General features: G+C 49.5%; 1 protein-coding gene across 5 annotated transcripts; it reads left to right on the top strand.

Annotated features, from left to right (window-relative positions):
• The first annotated feature begins 2,480 nt into the window (after positions 1–2,480).
• DYNLL2 (dynein light chain LC8-type 2) lies at positions 2,481–10,000 on the top strand. 5 transcript variants are annotated; one of them, XM_024127922.3, is made up of 4 exons: positions 2,538–2,734; positions 4,688–4,769; positions 5,707–5,845; positions 7,950–10,000. In XM_024127922.3, exons 2-4 carry the CDS (start codon positions 4,720–4,722, stop codon positions 8,085–8,087), a joined length of 327 nt encoding a protein of 108 aa, XP_023983690.1. In that variant the 5' UTR covers positions 2,538–2,734; positions 4,688–4,719; the 3' UTR covers positions 8,088–10,000. The 5 variants fall into 5 exon arrangements, with proteins under 5 accessions (XP_028355041.1, XP_023983690.1, XP_023983691.1 ...); XM_028499238.2 differs by lacking the exon at positions 2,538–2,734 and adding an exon at positions 3,266–3,822; XM_028499240.2 differs by lacking the exons at positions 2,538–2,734; positions 4,688–4,769 and adding an exon at positions 2,481–2,501.
• Positions 10,001–14,895: the final 4,895 nt, after the last annotated feature.

The following is a 14,895-nucleotide window of genomic DNA, read 5'->3' as shown; positions in this document are numbered from 1 at the left end:
AGTCTGGAAGAGAGATGTTGATGATAGCTAACATTTATTAATCACTTATATGGACCACACATTGTGCCAAGAGTTTTTCGTGCATTTTTCTCATAACTCTATAACGTAGATATTATTAGTCTCAATTTATAGATGAGGAAAATGAAACTTTGAGATGTTGAATAGGTTGGCCAGATCTGCACAGCTGGTTGAGTGGTGGAAAGAGGTTAAAATCCAGGCATTCTGGCTCCCCAGCCAATGCTCTTAATGATCAGGCAGGATATATGTGTATGTGAAGTGTCCAAAGAGCCTGTGGGACACCCACAGTGGAGGTCTGGAATTTAGGGAGGTCATCAAGGCTCAGATCATGGTATAAACTACTTAAGTTGACCACAGTGCCCTGGGGAACCCTTAAGTTAAAGAAGTAGCCAGTGGGTAAAGGGGCTCACAGATGAGACAAAAACAAAAGTCCCATCTGATTTTTGAATCTGAAGACATGGCTCTGCTATCCGGACAACAGAAAACTGGACAATCATGAACATGTAGTGGCATCAAATAGAAATGTCCACCAAGTTAAGCAGACATATTAATTATAACAGTTACTATGTTGCATAGTAATTATCCTAAACAGTAAGCAGTTTACATAAATAGTAGTAATTAGCATAGCACAAGTTTCCCAAACTGTGTCCTGTGGAATAGTAGTTCCTGGAGATGTTAAAAAATGTTTGGATAAAAAAGGTCTTTGGAGTCAGATAAGCTTAGGAAATGCTGGTATAATTTAGATAGCGCACCCAACACCTAGTTTACAGTTTTATCTTTTTTCTGTCAGGAGGATAGTGGAAAGGCTAAAAGTGTAAGCACTTGGAATTAAATACTGCTGCTGACAAGCTGGGGAATTCTGGGCAAGTTACTGAAATTCTCCAAGAGGTAGTTTCCTCCTCCCCACAGGCGCCCCGCCCCCCATTCATTCACAATGAGGCTGACATCAGAATACCCTTGGTGTGAGGGGATACCACAGGCCTTGCCTATTTCTTTCAAATCTCCTGATTGAGGTTGAAGATGATAGAGCAGGTTGGGAAAGCATAAGCGAGAGGGGATGATTTTCTAGGTTTCCCCTGCCTCATAATGAACACTAAATTATGATGCTCCGAATCAGAGCAGGTCAGGGCCAGAACAAGCCTGACTTCCTGACCATGGTTTGGGGCAATGAAGGGTTAGGGTTAGGGTTATAGGATGAATGGAAGCTTCTTAATCCTTACTGTGTGGCCCAAATGCTTGGCTTCCCATAAAGACCCTCACCACCCCTTTAGGTAGACACTTCCTTTGGAAAGAAAACGCAGCTGCTTCCTGTTCTCCTTAGGAGGTGGGTGGTGTGGCATGGAGGGCAGGCACTCCCCCAGTGTGCACAGGCATTTACACACACACCCACAAACCCCAGGGGGACTGCTGCCTAGAAGCACCACTCTTCAGCCTAGAAGCCAGGTCCAGGCCTGACCTGTGGTGGTCTGGCAAGGGATCCCCCCGCTCTGTTCCTTGTTTCTCTCCTTTATAAGGTGTGGAATATGGATGGGGTGAATTTTAAGGCTACTGGCTGTACAGACATGCTTTGGTTTGTACCTCTAGGGGATTCTATTCACTCCCCCTCTAGTCCTGTCTAACCAGACGGGTAGACTGACTGGAAATGGCTTACTCTCATCTCTCTTCCAGGGGCCTGTGTATCAAAGACAAACCTCCCCTCTCACACTCGTGCTTAGGGTTTGCCTCCATTGCTCTTGAAGACAAACAGCATCTGGGGCCCCAGCTGGGAGTTTAGGTCCTGTGGCCTTGAGACTCCGGAACAAAGGCAGAGCAGGAAGGGGAAGGGGCCTTCCCAGAGAGTGAGAGGAGGGGAGCCCTGCGGCTGTTTATGGCTTTACCTCTCCATAGGGCTGGCTGTCCTCTCCTTCCCACAATTTTGGGGGGACGGAAGGGGTCCTGTCTTTTCCTCTAAAGCTGATGACTTCACCTCCTTCCCGTTCCTCTTTCTAAGGTTAGGATCTCTACCCCTTCCCCATGGGCTCCCAGGGTCTGAAGTCTCCATCCCACTCTCTTCCTTTATTCTTCTTCGAATTGGGGTCTTTACGCCCCTCCCTCTTTTTCTCTCTCATTGAACCCGACCTCTTCATTCCTTTTTAGGCCTGGCCTCTCCAGCCCTGGAGAGAGGGGTCTGTATACTCCTTTTTTCTCTTCTGAAGGCCACGTCTCCCTCCCCCCAACCTTTTCCAGCTCCCCCTCCCCACCCCCTCCCTCCGCCCCGAGGCATTGTGGGAGGAAACAAGATGTGGGGCGAGAGCGGCGCGGGGAGAAGCCCGCAGTGCGGGGCTGAAAGGGCCCAGCCAATGGGGAGCGCGGACGGCGGCGCGCGCGGCGGGGGGAGGGGGCGGGGCGGGGCGCTATTTCAGAGGGGGGTCGTGCGTCCACCGAGCTCGAGGCAGAGCGGAGCAGAGCTGCGAGGTGCCATCGCGGAGCTGGCTAGCTGGCAGGCAGGCAGGCGGGCGGGCGGGCGCGAGGCGGAGCGCGGGCGGCGGGAGAAGCTCGAGGGCGGAGGGCGGCGGCGCGAGTGCTCGGCCCGGGCTTGCGGGAGCCGGAGACCGCGGCGGCGGCGGCGGCTGCTGCTGCTGCTGCCAGAGGAGCCGAGGGGACACCGCCCTGCCCGCGCTCTGCCTCAGGCCATCCCTGCTCCCCCGGGACCCCTCGCGGACTCGCCTCCGTAAAGGTGAGCGGTGGGTGGAGGCTGCCCCGGGGCGGCGGCCCGACGCGCGGGGTCCGGCCCCGAGGCCCGGAGCAGTGCTGGCCTCGGCGTGACGCCCCCGGCGCCTCTCCTGCCCAGGGCTGCGCCACCCTGTGCCCTCCCGACCCCGGGGCCCCCGGCTGCAGAGGTGAGGCCTCCCGCGCCCCCCGGGATCTCTCTGCGCGCTCGGAGGCCCTTGCTGTCTGGGCCGAGGGAGAGCCGCGGAGCTGGCTCGGGCGTGACGCGGTTCGTCCCGCCGTCGCCACCCTCTGGGGCGTCCTTCCTGCAGCGAGGACGCCCAGTCACTCCGGCGCTGCTCTAGGCCGGACGGGGGAGGGCGGCCGGCCGGCCGGGCGGAGGTGCGGGGGGGGGAGGCTTCTGGCCGGCCCAGGTGCGCCGAGGGAGAGCCGCGGAGCTGGCTCGGGCGTGACGCGGTTCGTCCCGCCGTCGCCACCCTCTGGGGCGTCCTTCCTGCAGCGAGGACGCCCAGTCACTCCGGCGCTGCTCTAGGCCGGACGGGGGAGGGCGGCCGGCCGGCCGGGCGGAGGTGCGGGGGGAGGAGGCTTTCTCCTGGCCCAGGTGCCGGCCTTCGGGATCGCAGTCCACTGGAGGATGGGGTGGTGGAGGGAAACGGCCCCTTGGGGATCCGAAGGGAGGAAATACAAGCGTTTGTACGTGTTGGGGGCTGGGGAGGGCGGGTCGTGTCTTTCGGAGGCTTGGTCTTTTTGTCGCAGGGCCGGGGATAGAGGAGAGTGAGCTGTCCTGGAGTGCCCTCTTCGCTTTTCAGAGGAGCCCCTGGCTCGTGACTGAGGCAGCTGGCCTGGGGCCCTGTGGTCATCCTTCAATCTAGAGGCCCAGGTCCCTTGCTTTTTTTTTTTTTTTTTTTTTTTTTTCCTCCTTTCCCCGGGGGGAGGGGCTACGTTGGCCCCTCCCTTTCCTTTTCTCATTGGCACCTTGGACAGGGGAGACTGGGGCTAGGCCTCACCTCGCAGACGCCTGGGGGGTCAGGGGTGAAGAATCGTGGCATTGTAGTCACAAGACCAACGTTATGTAACTGCAGGCTCTCCTGGAGGGTAAGGTGGTTTTAATTACTGTGACAAAGTTGTTTCTTTGGACTTTGAGAATGAGGCAGTGGGGCAAGTGAGCTTGCTGGGAAAACGGGTGCTGATTTCATACTTTAATCAGGCCCCACCCCACCCTTGGATTTGTAAACAGTGCCCCCTTCTGAGTGGTAACCTCGGATAGGCCACCAGGTGACACTAGTTTTCTTCCCTGTGCTGCTGCTATTGTACCTTTGCGCAAACCCATTGAAGTTGCCACATTTATCTTATTTGAGTCATTGTTTTTTAAAAAGAAGATGTTGGTTTGCCCCAGGTCATATAGACAGCTAGGCCTTGAACAGCGTTCTCCTAACCTTTTCCTCAGCCCCAGCTGGTGCTCACAGACTCCTCTTGAGGCTCTGACTTTCCCTCTTGGGCGTATGGGAGCAGAGGGTGCTGGGGCACTAACCCTTTGCTCTGCCAGCCTTTGCAGAAGTGGAACCAGCCCTGCTTAATTTGCCAGTGTGAGAGGTGCCCCGGATGCAGTAAAGGGTTGCCTGGCTAGCAGCTGGCACGCATGCATTCTTTGCATCTAGTGCAGGCTGAAGAAGTAGTCATGAATTCTGCTTCCCTTTTCAGCCCACAGGCTAGTGTGGACTCAGATCAGGGTGGCCTGGAATGATACCAGGGATCTCTCCTTGAGCAGTCAGGTCCCTGTGAAGCTTTGTATCAGACAGGGCTGCAACGACAACATCTTTTATCCACTGGGCAGGCCACAGAGTGGCGCTTTGGGGGAGTAGCACATGGTATCGGGGGTGGATTGTTACTGCTCTCTGTGATGGAACTGTGGTCGAGGACAGAGGATAGGATTTTGCAGCTCATCTCTTTTCCTTCAAAGCACCTCACATGCCATAGACTGCTAGGCAGGCCATGGCCAGCCCTCTTGGAATTCCTGTCATCATAGGAGGGTACCATGCAAGGTGAGCCCTGGAACTCTGGTTGCTATAGGATGAATGCAGTGTCTTAGATAGCATGGATATGAAAGAGTGCTATTAAAATAATAATTCTTTACCTTTTGTTGTCTCTGTCACCACTGGGCATTGGTAGCCTAGGGCTTGGCAGTCTTTTTCTGTGAAGGGCCAGATAGTAAATATTTTAGGCTTTACAGGCCATATAGTTTCCACAACTATTCAACTCTGCCATTGTAGTGTGTTCCTATGAAACTGTTTACAAAAGCAGGTGGTGGGCTGAATCTGGCTAATGGGTGAGACCACTGTATTGACTGTCCTTGTTTGCAGTGTTCTCATATAACCTTAATTAATCCTTACAACAGCTCTTGATAGAGAGATATCCTCATTGCTAAAATAGAGGTAATCAAATGCAGAAAGGCTAAGTAACTTGTCCACAGACCAGAAGTCAGGCCTAATTCATCTTTCCACTTTGATACCAATGATATAATAGTGGTCATTAAATCAAGGGCTTATTATGTTCAGGTGTTATACCACCGGGTTTACCCTGAGGTTAACTCAAGTCCGCATTTTAAGATGATGAATGAGAGCACAAAGTTTAAGCAACTTGCCCAAGGACACAGCTGGTAGATGGTATATTGTAATATCTTGGCTATTGGTGCTATTCAAAATATTGGAAATAGATAAATTTAGAGTTGGAAAAGCCTCATTTTACATGTGATAACAACTGATGGCTTATTATGTGTTTTTAATTATTTACCTTGTGTTTCCCAGACTTGGCAACCATGTCTCTGCTAAAATCTTAGGAGCTCCCTTTTCTAATGCCTCATATCTGTGTTTTCTGTTGCCCTCATCTTCTGTGCTCTCCTCTCCCAGCCCCACACCCAGCTGTTAGTGTTCATTGCTCAGAGCATGGGATTGCAGCCTCACCTCTCTGCTTCTTCTGCAGTGTCACGATGTCTGACCGGAAGGCAGTGATCAAGAACGCAGACATGTCTGAGGACATGCAACAAGATGCCGTTGACTGCGCCACGCAGGCTATGGAGAAGTACAACATAGAGAAGGACATTGCTGCCTATATCAAGAAGGTGTGCCTGGAGAGCTGTGGTTGGTGGTGAGGGGTAGGGATGGATAGCTGAGCTATGCCCCAGGGAGGGCTGGAGCGGGGGCATAGGAAAATAGGTATATTCCATGCAAACAGAACCCTACGAACTTGCAAAGGAGATAAGTTAGGGGATGATTCTTATTTATTAAAGCATTTACCTTAAGAGTTTTTAATAGGAACTCTGCTGGGGTTGTGTGTATGTTTACAGATAGTTATGTGACTGCAAAAGCAATGGGGAGTGAAGCTTCAGTATTAAGTATAACTGTCCCAATTCAGAACTATTCAAAATGAAGATCAAAGATGTTTGATTGGATAACATAAGATTATATACAAATTTTCAGGGAGCCACATCATTTAAAGTGGGATAGCCCTATAAGTAATTCTCATTATGTAGGAGGTTTCCTTTTCTTTAAAAGGACTCAGGTGGGGAGTTCCCTGGCCGTCCAGTGGTTAAGACTCGGTGCTTTCACTGCCATGGCCCGGGTTCAATCCCTGGTCAGGGAACTAAGATCCCGCAAGCTGAGCTGCGCGGCCAAAAAAAAAGGGACTCACATACTAAATCGTCCCCTTCTCCCTACCTTCTTGAGGAAAGGGTGGGCTTGAATATATATATATATATATATATATATATATATATATATATTTAATAGATGAGCATTATTGGGGCAATAGGTTTAGTCCCTGAAGAATTCCTGGGTGAATGGATATAGTTAACATATATATAGTGAGGAAGCTGCTGAGCTAGAGGTGAAAGGTGGTGCCCAGGGTCCCTGATTCCCAGTCAGGATCCATGTCCTTTGGTGGCATAGTCCCAGTCTTTGATATTCTTAATTCTGGTATCCCAAGGTTGCCTAAGAGCCATGGCATTCTGGTCCATACAGGTGATAGAGTGTCCTTGAGTTTTACAGAACTCTTTCCTGGCTGTATGGGTGATATGAGAAGAGGGAACTGGGGTCCTGAGAGTCTTTTTCTTTCTGTGTATGTAGCCAGGGGATGCAGAGCTGGCACGGCTGCTAGGCCTGCTGGTTCCTTGTTGAGTGATGGGTTTTCTGTTCTATTCAGGGAGAGAATGTAGAATCATGGACTCCTAGGGCCAGAAGAATCGCTTTCTCGTTTTGCTGATGGGGGAAATGGGGAGGCAACTATGGCTCTCCTATGTTACACAGGGTCTTCAGTCAGGAATAAAGCTGAGTGTGGTGACCCATTGCCCTTTCCACTGTTTCCTAATACCTTTTGGAGTTACCTGGTATGGGGACTGTGAGGAGGCTAAACAAGTTGCAGGTTGAGCCCCTAGGGGCCAGAGCCCCAAGGTTGGCAGCATTGCTGGGCCCATGGTGGAAGGCTGCTGTCCTTTCACAGCCATGGCAGGATGCAGCTAGAACTGAGCCATCTGTTTCCTGCTGGGTTCACAGAGTGGGAAGGTCTGTCTGATAAGGTCGTGAGGATTTCCTAGCTGGCTTTGATGCTGAACTTGTACTACCACTGAGAGAAGTGAGGGAATTGCCTTGATCTCATGGTTGAGGTCCTTTTTCTGGTGTTTACAGCCCACATAGTGCCTGGCACAATGGAGTGTCTTTAATGTTGGCTTACACAGAATTGCTTCCTGGTACTCCTGCAAGTACTCCTGGTACTTTTGTTCCCCATTTGACTTTAGTGTCTTGGTTTTTGGCATTTGGAAATGCTGGTTTAATAATGTGGGAGGTGGCAAGTGGCAAGTCAGGGAGGCTTGCTCCTCTTTTACTCAATGCTGTGTGACATTGGAGTGGTCCTTTATTCCACTGGCTTTTCTGATTCCCTTGCTGAAGAATTGTGGGGTGGGCTTTTGAAAAGCAGGGTAGCTAGAGGAACGAGAGATGATCGGGGTGTAAAGTGCTAGAGAGAAATAATGGAGCCTTTGTGGTGTTACATTATTAATGAAGGAGTGTCCTAGCCAACCTTAGAACCTGAGCTCCTGAGGTTCAGAGAACCGAGGCCGTGGACTGGGGGTGGGGTGGGGGTGACAGCTAGACTAATCAGACTTGCATTCTGATTTCTCATCCTCCAGCTGTCCTAATCACCTTTTTTCTCTTTTTTTATTCTTCTTTTAGGAATTTGACAAGAAATATAACCCTACCTGGCATTGTATTGTGGGCCGAAATTTTGGCAGCTACGTTACACACGAGACAAAGCACTTCATCTATTTTTACTTGGGTCAAGTTGCAATCCTCCTTTTCAAGTCAGGCTAGGTGGCCGCAGTGAAGGTGTCAGTGGCGGCGGCAGTGATGGCAAGCAGGCGGCATTGCTGGGACTGTTTTGCACTGGGGCCAGCATCAGGATGTCCTCTCCAATGGCTGTGCTACTGCATGGACTGTATACTCGATTTCATGTGTATGTCGCAGTAAACAAAACCAAACTTCTTTCTGTTTAGTTGCCTGGGGAAGAAGGCTGCTTTGTTTATTTTTCGAGACTTAAAATTTTTTTTTTTTTTTTTTTGGTTGTATTGCACTAGGAAATCTCTCCCACCCCTCTCTTTTCTCTTTCTCTCCCTATACAAATAAAAAGCCCTCAACAAAGCCTGTAAGACTAGGAGGGCTGGGGAAAAGAAATAGGTTTCTGGAGGTGGAACTAAAACTGTGCAGCTGCCTCTTCCTGGTGGTGGATGCTGCTTTGGGAGGGCCAGGGAGGCTGCAGGGGGGCCAGTGTTAGGATTGACAAGGAGAGAGGGATAGGAAGGAGGGTAGGGAGATTGATCTAGTACCAGGGAGAATATTCCACTGAACTGTGATTCCACGGCTTGGGGCAGAGGGTGGGGCATGGGCTGGATTCTTTAAGGGGCCCCGAGACGTGTTTGTCTGTGGTGTGTGGGAGTGGGGAGCAGACTTATCTTGCTGTCTTTGTCAGAAGAGTTTCTAAGTGAGGGCTGTGTCTTTTATTCTTTTATTCTTCCTGCCAGAGCTCATGCTAGGAGGATGTTGAGGGTAGGATTAGCTTGATTTTTTTTTCTTTTCATTCTTCTCTCCTTCTGTCTGCTCCCTGCTTAGCTCTCTGTTTTCTCATTCCTCCGGAGTTCTCTTAGAGCAGCCCCTGGTAGTTGGCTGGCAAGGGAATTTCTGGTGACTAGTTCTTAGTTAGGTCTTAGCAATCAAACCAAATCAATGTGTCCCTTGATTTTTCTCTGTATATGTGTGTGAGTGTGTGTATATCTTGGTTTGGGGTAGAGGGGAGGGAGGGGCAGGACTGTGGAATCTCTAGGGTGTATGGGTAGACAGGTGGGCCTTTATGTTAAAAACCTCTGGGGGCCTCTGTTTTGGGGGTGAAGACGGGTATCACCCTACCCCCTGTCAGCCATCTGGCCTAGACACTGCTTGCCCTATGGCTGTCTGCTCCCAGGAAGGCTTTAGGAGGATAGTCCAGGATGAGGTGGTCATGCTACCATCCACCCTGGAGCTGGGTCTCAGTGGAGAGGGAAAGTGACTTTGTGAATGGTGGCAGCCTCTTGTGGGAGGCAGGGGTGGAAGTGTGGTAAAGGGCTGTTGAGGGGCTTTGGGAGAACTTTGGAGGAGGTCAGTCTTGGAGTGGTGAAGCCGGGAATTAGGGGATGGAGCAGGACCGCTAGTGGGAGGAGATTCCAAGGGGAGTGCTCGGGAAATCTTGTCTGTGGATCAAACAGGGATGGGGTGGGGGATGGGGTGGGGGGAGTCATTACTGATTGAGCTGTTGATTCTTGTAAATCACATTAAAAACTCTCATGTGTAGGGTTGATGCTGTGGAGGGGGTTTGGGATCCAGCTCATTTTTTTTTTTCCAAGTCCATCCTAGAGGTTGGTGGGGAGGCAGGAGAATGCCCCCTTCTCAAGCCTTTAGTGTGTGCTGAGCTTTCTTTTTGATGCTGACAGGGGAGGGTGGGGACTGGGATTGTGAGTGAGTCCCCCCATGTCAAACCCTTTGGTGGGCACAAGACTGAGTGCTTGAGTTTACGTTTATTTTTTTATGACTGTCCAGATCTGTTTCCCCCTGCCCTCCCAGACTTGTGTGGCCAGTTGGAAATGTCTGGTTTGTGTTCATCTCTCCCTCATCTCTGGAGCAGGGGCTGAGACCCTGCCACATCTCCTGTGCTCTGCATCCACGCCTCTTTTGGACATTAAAGGTCGATTGATGCACTTCTGAGCTGGTTGGGTTTCTTTGGGGGTAAGGGGAATGGCCTGGTGGCAGTGGTGCCACACATGGGTGGGGTGGGTATCTAGGGTGGAGTAGAATGGGGGCCAAAGAGATACTGAATCAGGTCTTAGAGGGCCTAGGCTTGGGCCCCTAAAGTGGAGGAACATAACCAGCAGCACTCACCCACAAGATTTCTTGGGTCATTGGTGGAGGTGGTCTGGTGAGCTGCATTTTGAGTCTTCCAAATAATAGATGCTGAGACCTGGAGACTGTTCTGTTAGCTCTGGCCACTCAGGAACGGAGAAGCTGAGGGTGTTCCGAAAGGTGGGACCTGAGTGGTTCTCTGACTCGGGTTATCCTGGTTGTCCCACTTGGGGCTCCTGCCCACACACACCTGGAGAAGTCAACAGTACCGAGATGCTTCTGAGAGTATCTGCCCTCCCCTGTGGCCCTAAGCCACTGGTGTCTGGGCTTATGGCTACAATCCTTGTGGAGGGTGTTTGGGAGCAGAGGTGCTTCATACTCATTTCTGTTGTCAGTTATTCACTGAAAAACATTTCTGAGTTTTATACTTGGGCCTAGGATGCCGTTCACATAGAACAGGACAGGGAAGTTCTGTTCTTTGATGGCACATACATCCTAGTGGACAGAGCAGATGTACACATTAAAGAGCCAGTAGTGATAAATACTATCAAGGAAATAAACTGGGCGATGAGCTATTGGTGTTGGAGGTAGGTGGATCTGGTTCCTCCACATAGTTGAAAGTTGGGCTGGATCCTGGGGAGAAAAACCTCCAGGGCAGTGAGGTCCTAAGGGAGTAAGACGAGGGGCTCTAGAACCTCAGCTTCTGTTCCCACCTTTGCTGGTATGAATGATTTGACAGAGCTGGAGCTTTGGAGGAGGAGAGGAGGCCACGGTCCGCATTTTATCTGCAATGGGTGCCTCTAGGGTCAAAACCCGTCCTGTCCTGATGGGAGAGGCAGTCCAGGTAGCATCTATGGACAGCACATTCCTGCACGGGTAGGTACATGGTGCTCATCTAGAAGGTTAATCCTGCAAGGCTTCCTGATGAGCCCCCACCCCATGGGGCCCAGGAGGGGCAACACGGGAGGATCGACTGCAGAAGGGGCTGTGGAAGGCAGATGGGAACTGTGGCAAAGAGGAATGCAGCCACTGTCGGAACTGTGGCCAGGCAGAAGAAGCAGGAGCTTCAGACAGTATCCCACCTCTCTCTCATCCTGTTCTCCAGTCTTCTGGGGACCTCCTTTTGGCTGAACCTAACAAAAGTCAGGCAGAGGACAAGGCTGACCCAGGGATGCAGTCTGTAGGGGTCAGCCCCACTCCCCCCAGGGAACATAGCAGGAGAATGAATCTTAGAGGGGCAAACCAAACCAGCATGGTAGGAAATCCTCCGTTGCCGTGGACAACGTGTCTGTCTCCCCAGAACTCTAGTGTCCTCTAGCCTAGACAGAAGGTGGGGCTGTCTCCTAAACTATCCCCTTACTTCAGGTCTTTCCTCAAACATCCTCTTATCAGAAGGGCCTCCTGACATCCTACAGAAAATGGTACCACTCCCCCATCACTGTTAACCTTACCCAGTTTAATTCAGCATAGCACCTGCCAATGCTTGACATTTCATTTACTTACTGATCTTTCACAAGTAGAACATAAGCTTGAGAGCAGAGCCATTTTCTCTTTTCTTCACTGCTTTATCTTCAAGCCCCCAGAACAGCATCTGTGCTGTAGGGAATGCCTGATAAATGTTGATTGGCCAAATGAAAAAAGTGCAAGCAAGCATGGGCAACCTGACTTTTCCTGAAGACACTTTTGCTTTTGGCTTGACTCCCCCTTGCTGGCCAAGCCCTGGAAAGGCGTCAGTGGGTCATTCCCCAAGTGTGTTCATGCCTCAGCCCTTCTTCCTTATCAGCTATGGGAGAATGAAAGAGTGTGTTCATAAAGTACATTTTATTTTTAAAGCATTTCCGTTTATGTCCCTGAAACCTCCAAGCACCCCTCTGAGCTAGACCCCAGGCAGTCATTAGCCATGTTTTTGGATAAGCAAACTGAATCAGAGAGGGTGGGTGACTTGCCAAAGCACACATAGCTGGTAGTGTTACTAGTGCCCAGGCACTGTGACTTATAAGGGCTGACCTGGGTTTGACAGCATTGGTCTCACTGATGGTCCCTGAGGTTTAGGCCCAGCTCTCTGAGCTTGGGAGTGAATGCCCTGTTCACTGATGTTCCCTTTCCTGGGCTCTGCTTCAGCAAAGGCAATGAGGATAATTTCCAGGCCTTCTTTTCTCCTCACTACTCTTGTCTACTAAGCATTGAGGAAGTGCCCCTTCCTTCTTGAAACTTTATGAAAGGGGTAATGAGTCTTCTGGATTTAGGAGAGAGCAGACTCCCAGAGTTCTGACTCAGGATTCCCCTGAATTAAAGGCATAGCTTCCCCACCACTCTGGTAACAAGCAGTGACCTCTCATCTGTTGAGGTCATGTGTACCAGTATGTATATCTTTGTGACACAATGGGCTTGGTGTCCACACCAGTGTACATGCATACTCCTATACACAGACTGCTGCTGTACCAGTATAGAAGGGTTCATAAGAAAAGGTCAAGGAGGACCCAAGTCCTTGTGCCTCTCCTCCCTTGCTTTGTCCAAACAAAGATGTGTTTAGAGTGAGGCTGCTGGACATTGCTGTCTTGGGCTTTAGAGAGAGGCCAAACATGCAAAAACAGTGTGGTGTTGTGGACAGAACTGGGGTTGAGTCCCAGCTCCTACACTTAACCACTGTATGAACTTGGGCAAGTCATTTGACTCTGAGATTTAATTTCTTCCTCTGTAAAATGGGGATAATACCTATCTACCCTAAAGGGTGGTTATGAGGATCAAATGACATCATGTATGTGAAAGTGCTTTGAAATTGGAACATCATGATGATGATGAAGATGCTGGTTATTAGGGTCAGTGATGATAAATCTTGGGGAAAGAATAAAGGATTCTGGGAAGTCAGGCCCCCCTGAATCTCCCCTCATGTCTCATTGTACTGGCCTCCTGCATTGTCCAATTGTATCATATTATAGAGAAGGAAATTAAGAACCGGACAGGGAAACAAACTTACCTAAGATCTCATGGATGTTTGGGATAATTGGGATGTAGAACTTGGTCCCCTAACTCCCTGGCTGGTCTGATCCCGAGGTGGTAGAGGGCACTAACTTATCACTCGGTGCTAAGCCCCCCACTGAACTCTGAAATGCCCTGGACTTGGTGATGGTGTACAATTCAGTGGTTTTTAGTATATTCAAAGAGTTGTGCAACCATCACCACTATCTAATTCCAGAACATTGTCATCACTCCTCAAAGAAACCTTGCACCCATTTGCAGTCACTCATTCTTCCTTCTCTCTAGCCCCTGTAAACCACTAATGTATTTTCACTGTGAATTTGCCTAGTCTGGACATTTCAAATAAATGGAATCATACAATATATGGCCTTTTGTGTCTGGCATCTTTCACTTAGCATAATGTTTTCAAGGTTCATCTGTGTTGTAACATTTATCAGTACTTCATTCCTTTTTCTGGCCAAGTAATATTCCACTGTGTGCATATATCATATTTTGTCATTTGTTTATGTATCAGTTGAGTGACTTGGGTTGGTTCCACTTTTTGCCTACTGTGACTAGTGCTGCTATGAACATTAATGTATAAGTTTTTGTGTGGACAGATGTTTTCAATTCTCTTGGATCATTTTTTTTTAATGTCGGTTTACTTTTCTATTTTTAAAAAATCTAGATTGATATCGGCAAATTTTTTCTGTAAAGGGTCTGATAGTAAATATTTTAGGCTTTGTGGGCCATATGACATTGTGTATGTTGTGTATGTAGTTGTTCCAATTACTGAGCTCTGCCATTGCAGCTTGAAAGCAGCCATAGCCAGTATGTAAACAAATAAGCATGAATGTGTTCCAGTAAAACTTTAAACAGGCAGTGGGTTAGATTTGGCCTGTGGATTACAGTTTGCCAATCCCTAATTTAGATGATAGACTCACATAATCCAACATTCCAAAAGTACAAACAGTGAAAATCCTCCCTCCCACTTCTGCCCCAGATCCCAGGGGCTCCCCTCCTTAGAAGCAATATTATGAGATTTTGTATCCCCTTTCAGGGGCAGTTGATAAAGAGCATATTTTTAAAAATTATTTATTTATTTATTTATTTTTGGCTGCATTGGGTCTTTGCTGATGCGTGCGGCTCTCTCCAGTTGCAGCAAGCGGGGGCCATTCCTTGTTGTGGTGCGCGGGCCTCTCATTGAGGTGGCTTCTCTTGTTGCGGAGCTCGGGCTCTATGCGTGCGGGCTTCAGTACTTGTGGCATGCGGGCTCAGTAGTTGTGGCTCGCGGGCTCTAGACCGCAGGCTTAGTAGTTGTAGCGCATAGGCCCAGTTGCTCCTTGGCATGTGGGATCTTCCCGGACCAGGGCTCGAACCCGTGTCCCCTGCATTGGCAGGCGGATTCTTAACCACTGCGCCACCAGGGAAGCCCTGTAAAGAGCATATTTTTAAGTGGCCGTGTAGCATTCCACTGCGTTACAGATAGTTTAATAAATATGAAAGGACTAACATATCTGAAGGCATGCCCTGAAAGACAGAACACTATTCTAGGAGTGTTGCCCTGACCTGCCCAATTGATTCCTCCATTAGAATAATCCTTTGAACTCCTGGGATTTGCCCAGGAGTTTTCTTAGGTGGTTTTTGTGGCAGTCAGTTCCACCACAGAGATAGAGAGATGCAAGCTGTGGATATCTATCCTACCTATTCTATCTATCTATCCATCCTCTATCTTTCAATTATCTATCAATCAATTTTCTATTATATCTATCTATATCTATCTATCTATCCATCT

The sequence above is a fragment of the Physeter macrocephalus genome, chromosome 14, assembly GCF_002837175.3.
Source record: "Physeter macrocephalus isolate SW-GA chromosome 14, ASM283717v5, whole genome shotgun sequence".
Lineage (NCBI taxonomy): Eukaryota > Metazoa > Chordata > Mammalia > Artiodactyla > Physeteridae > Physeter > Physeter macrocephalus.
This window is presented reverse-complemented; position numbering and strand designations above follow the sequence as displayed.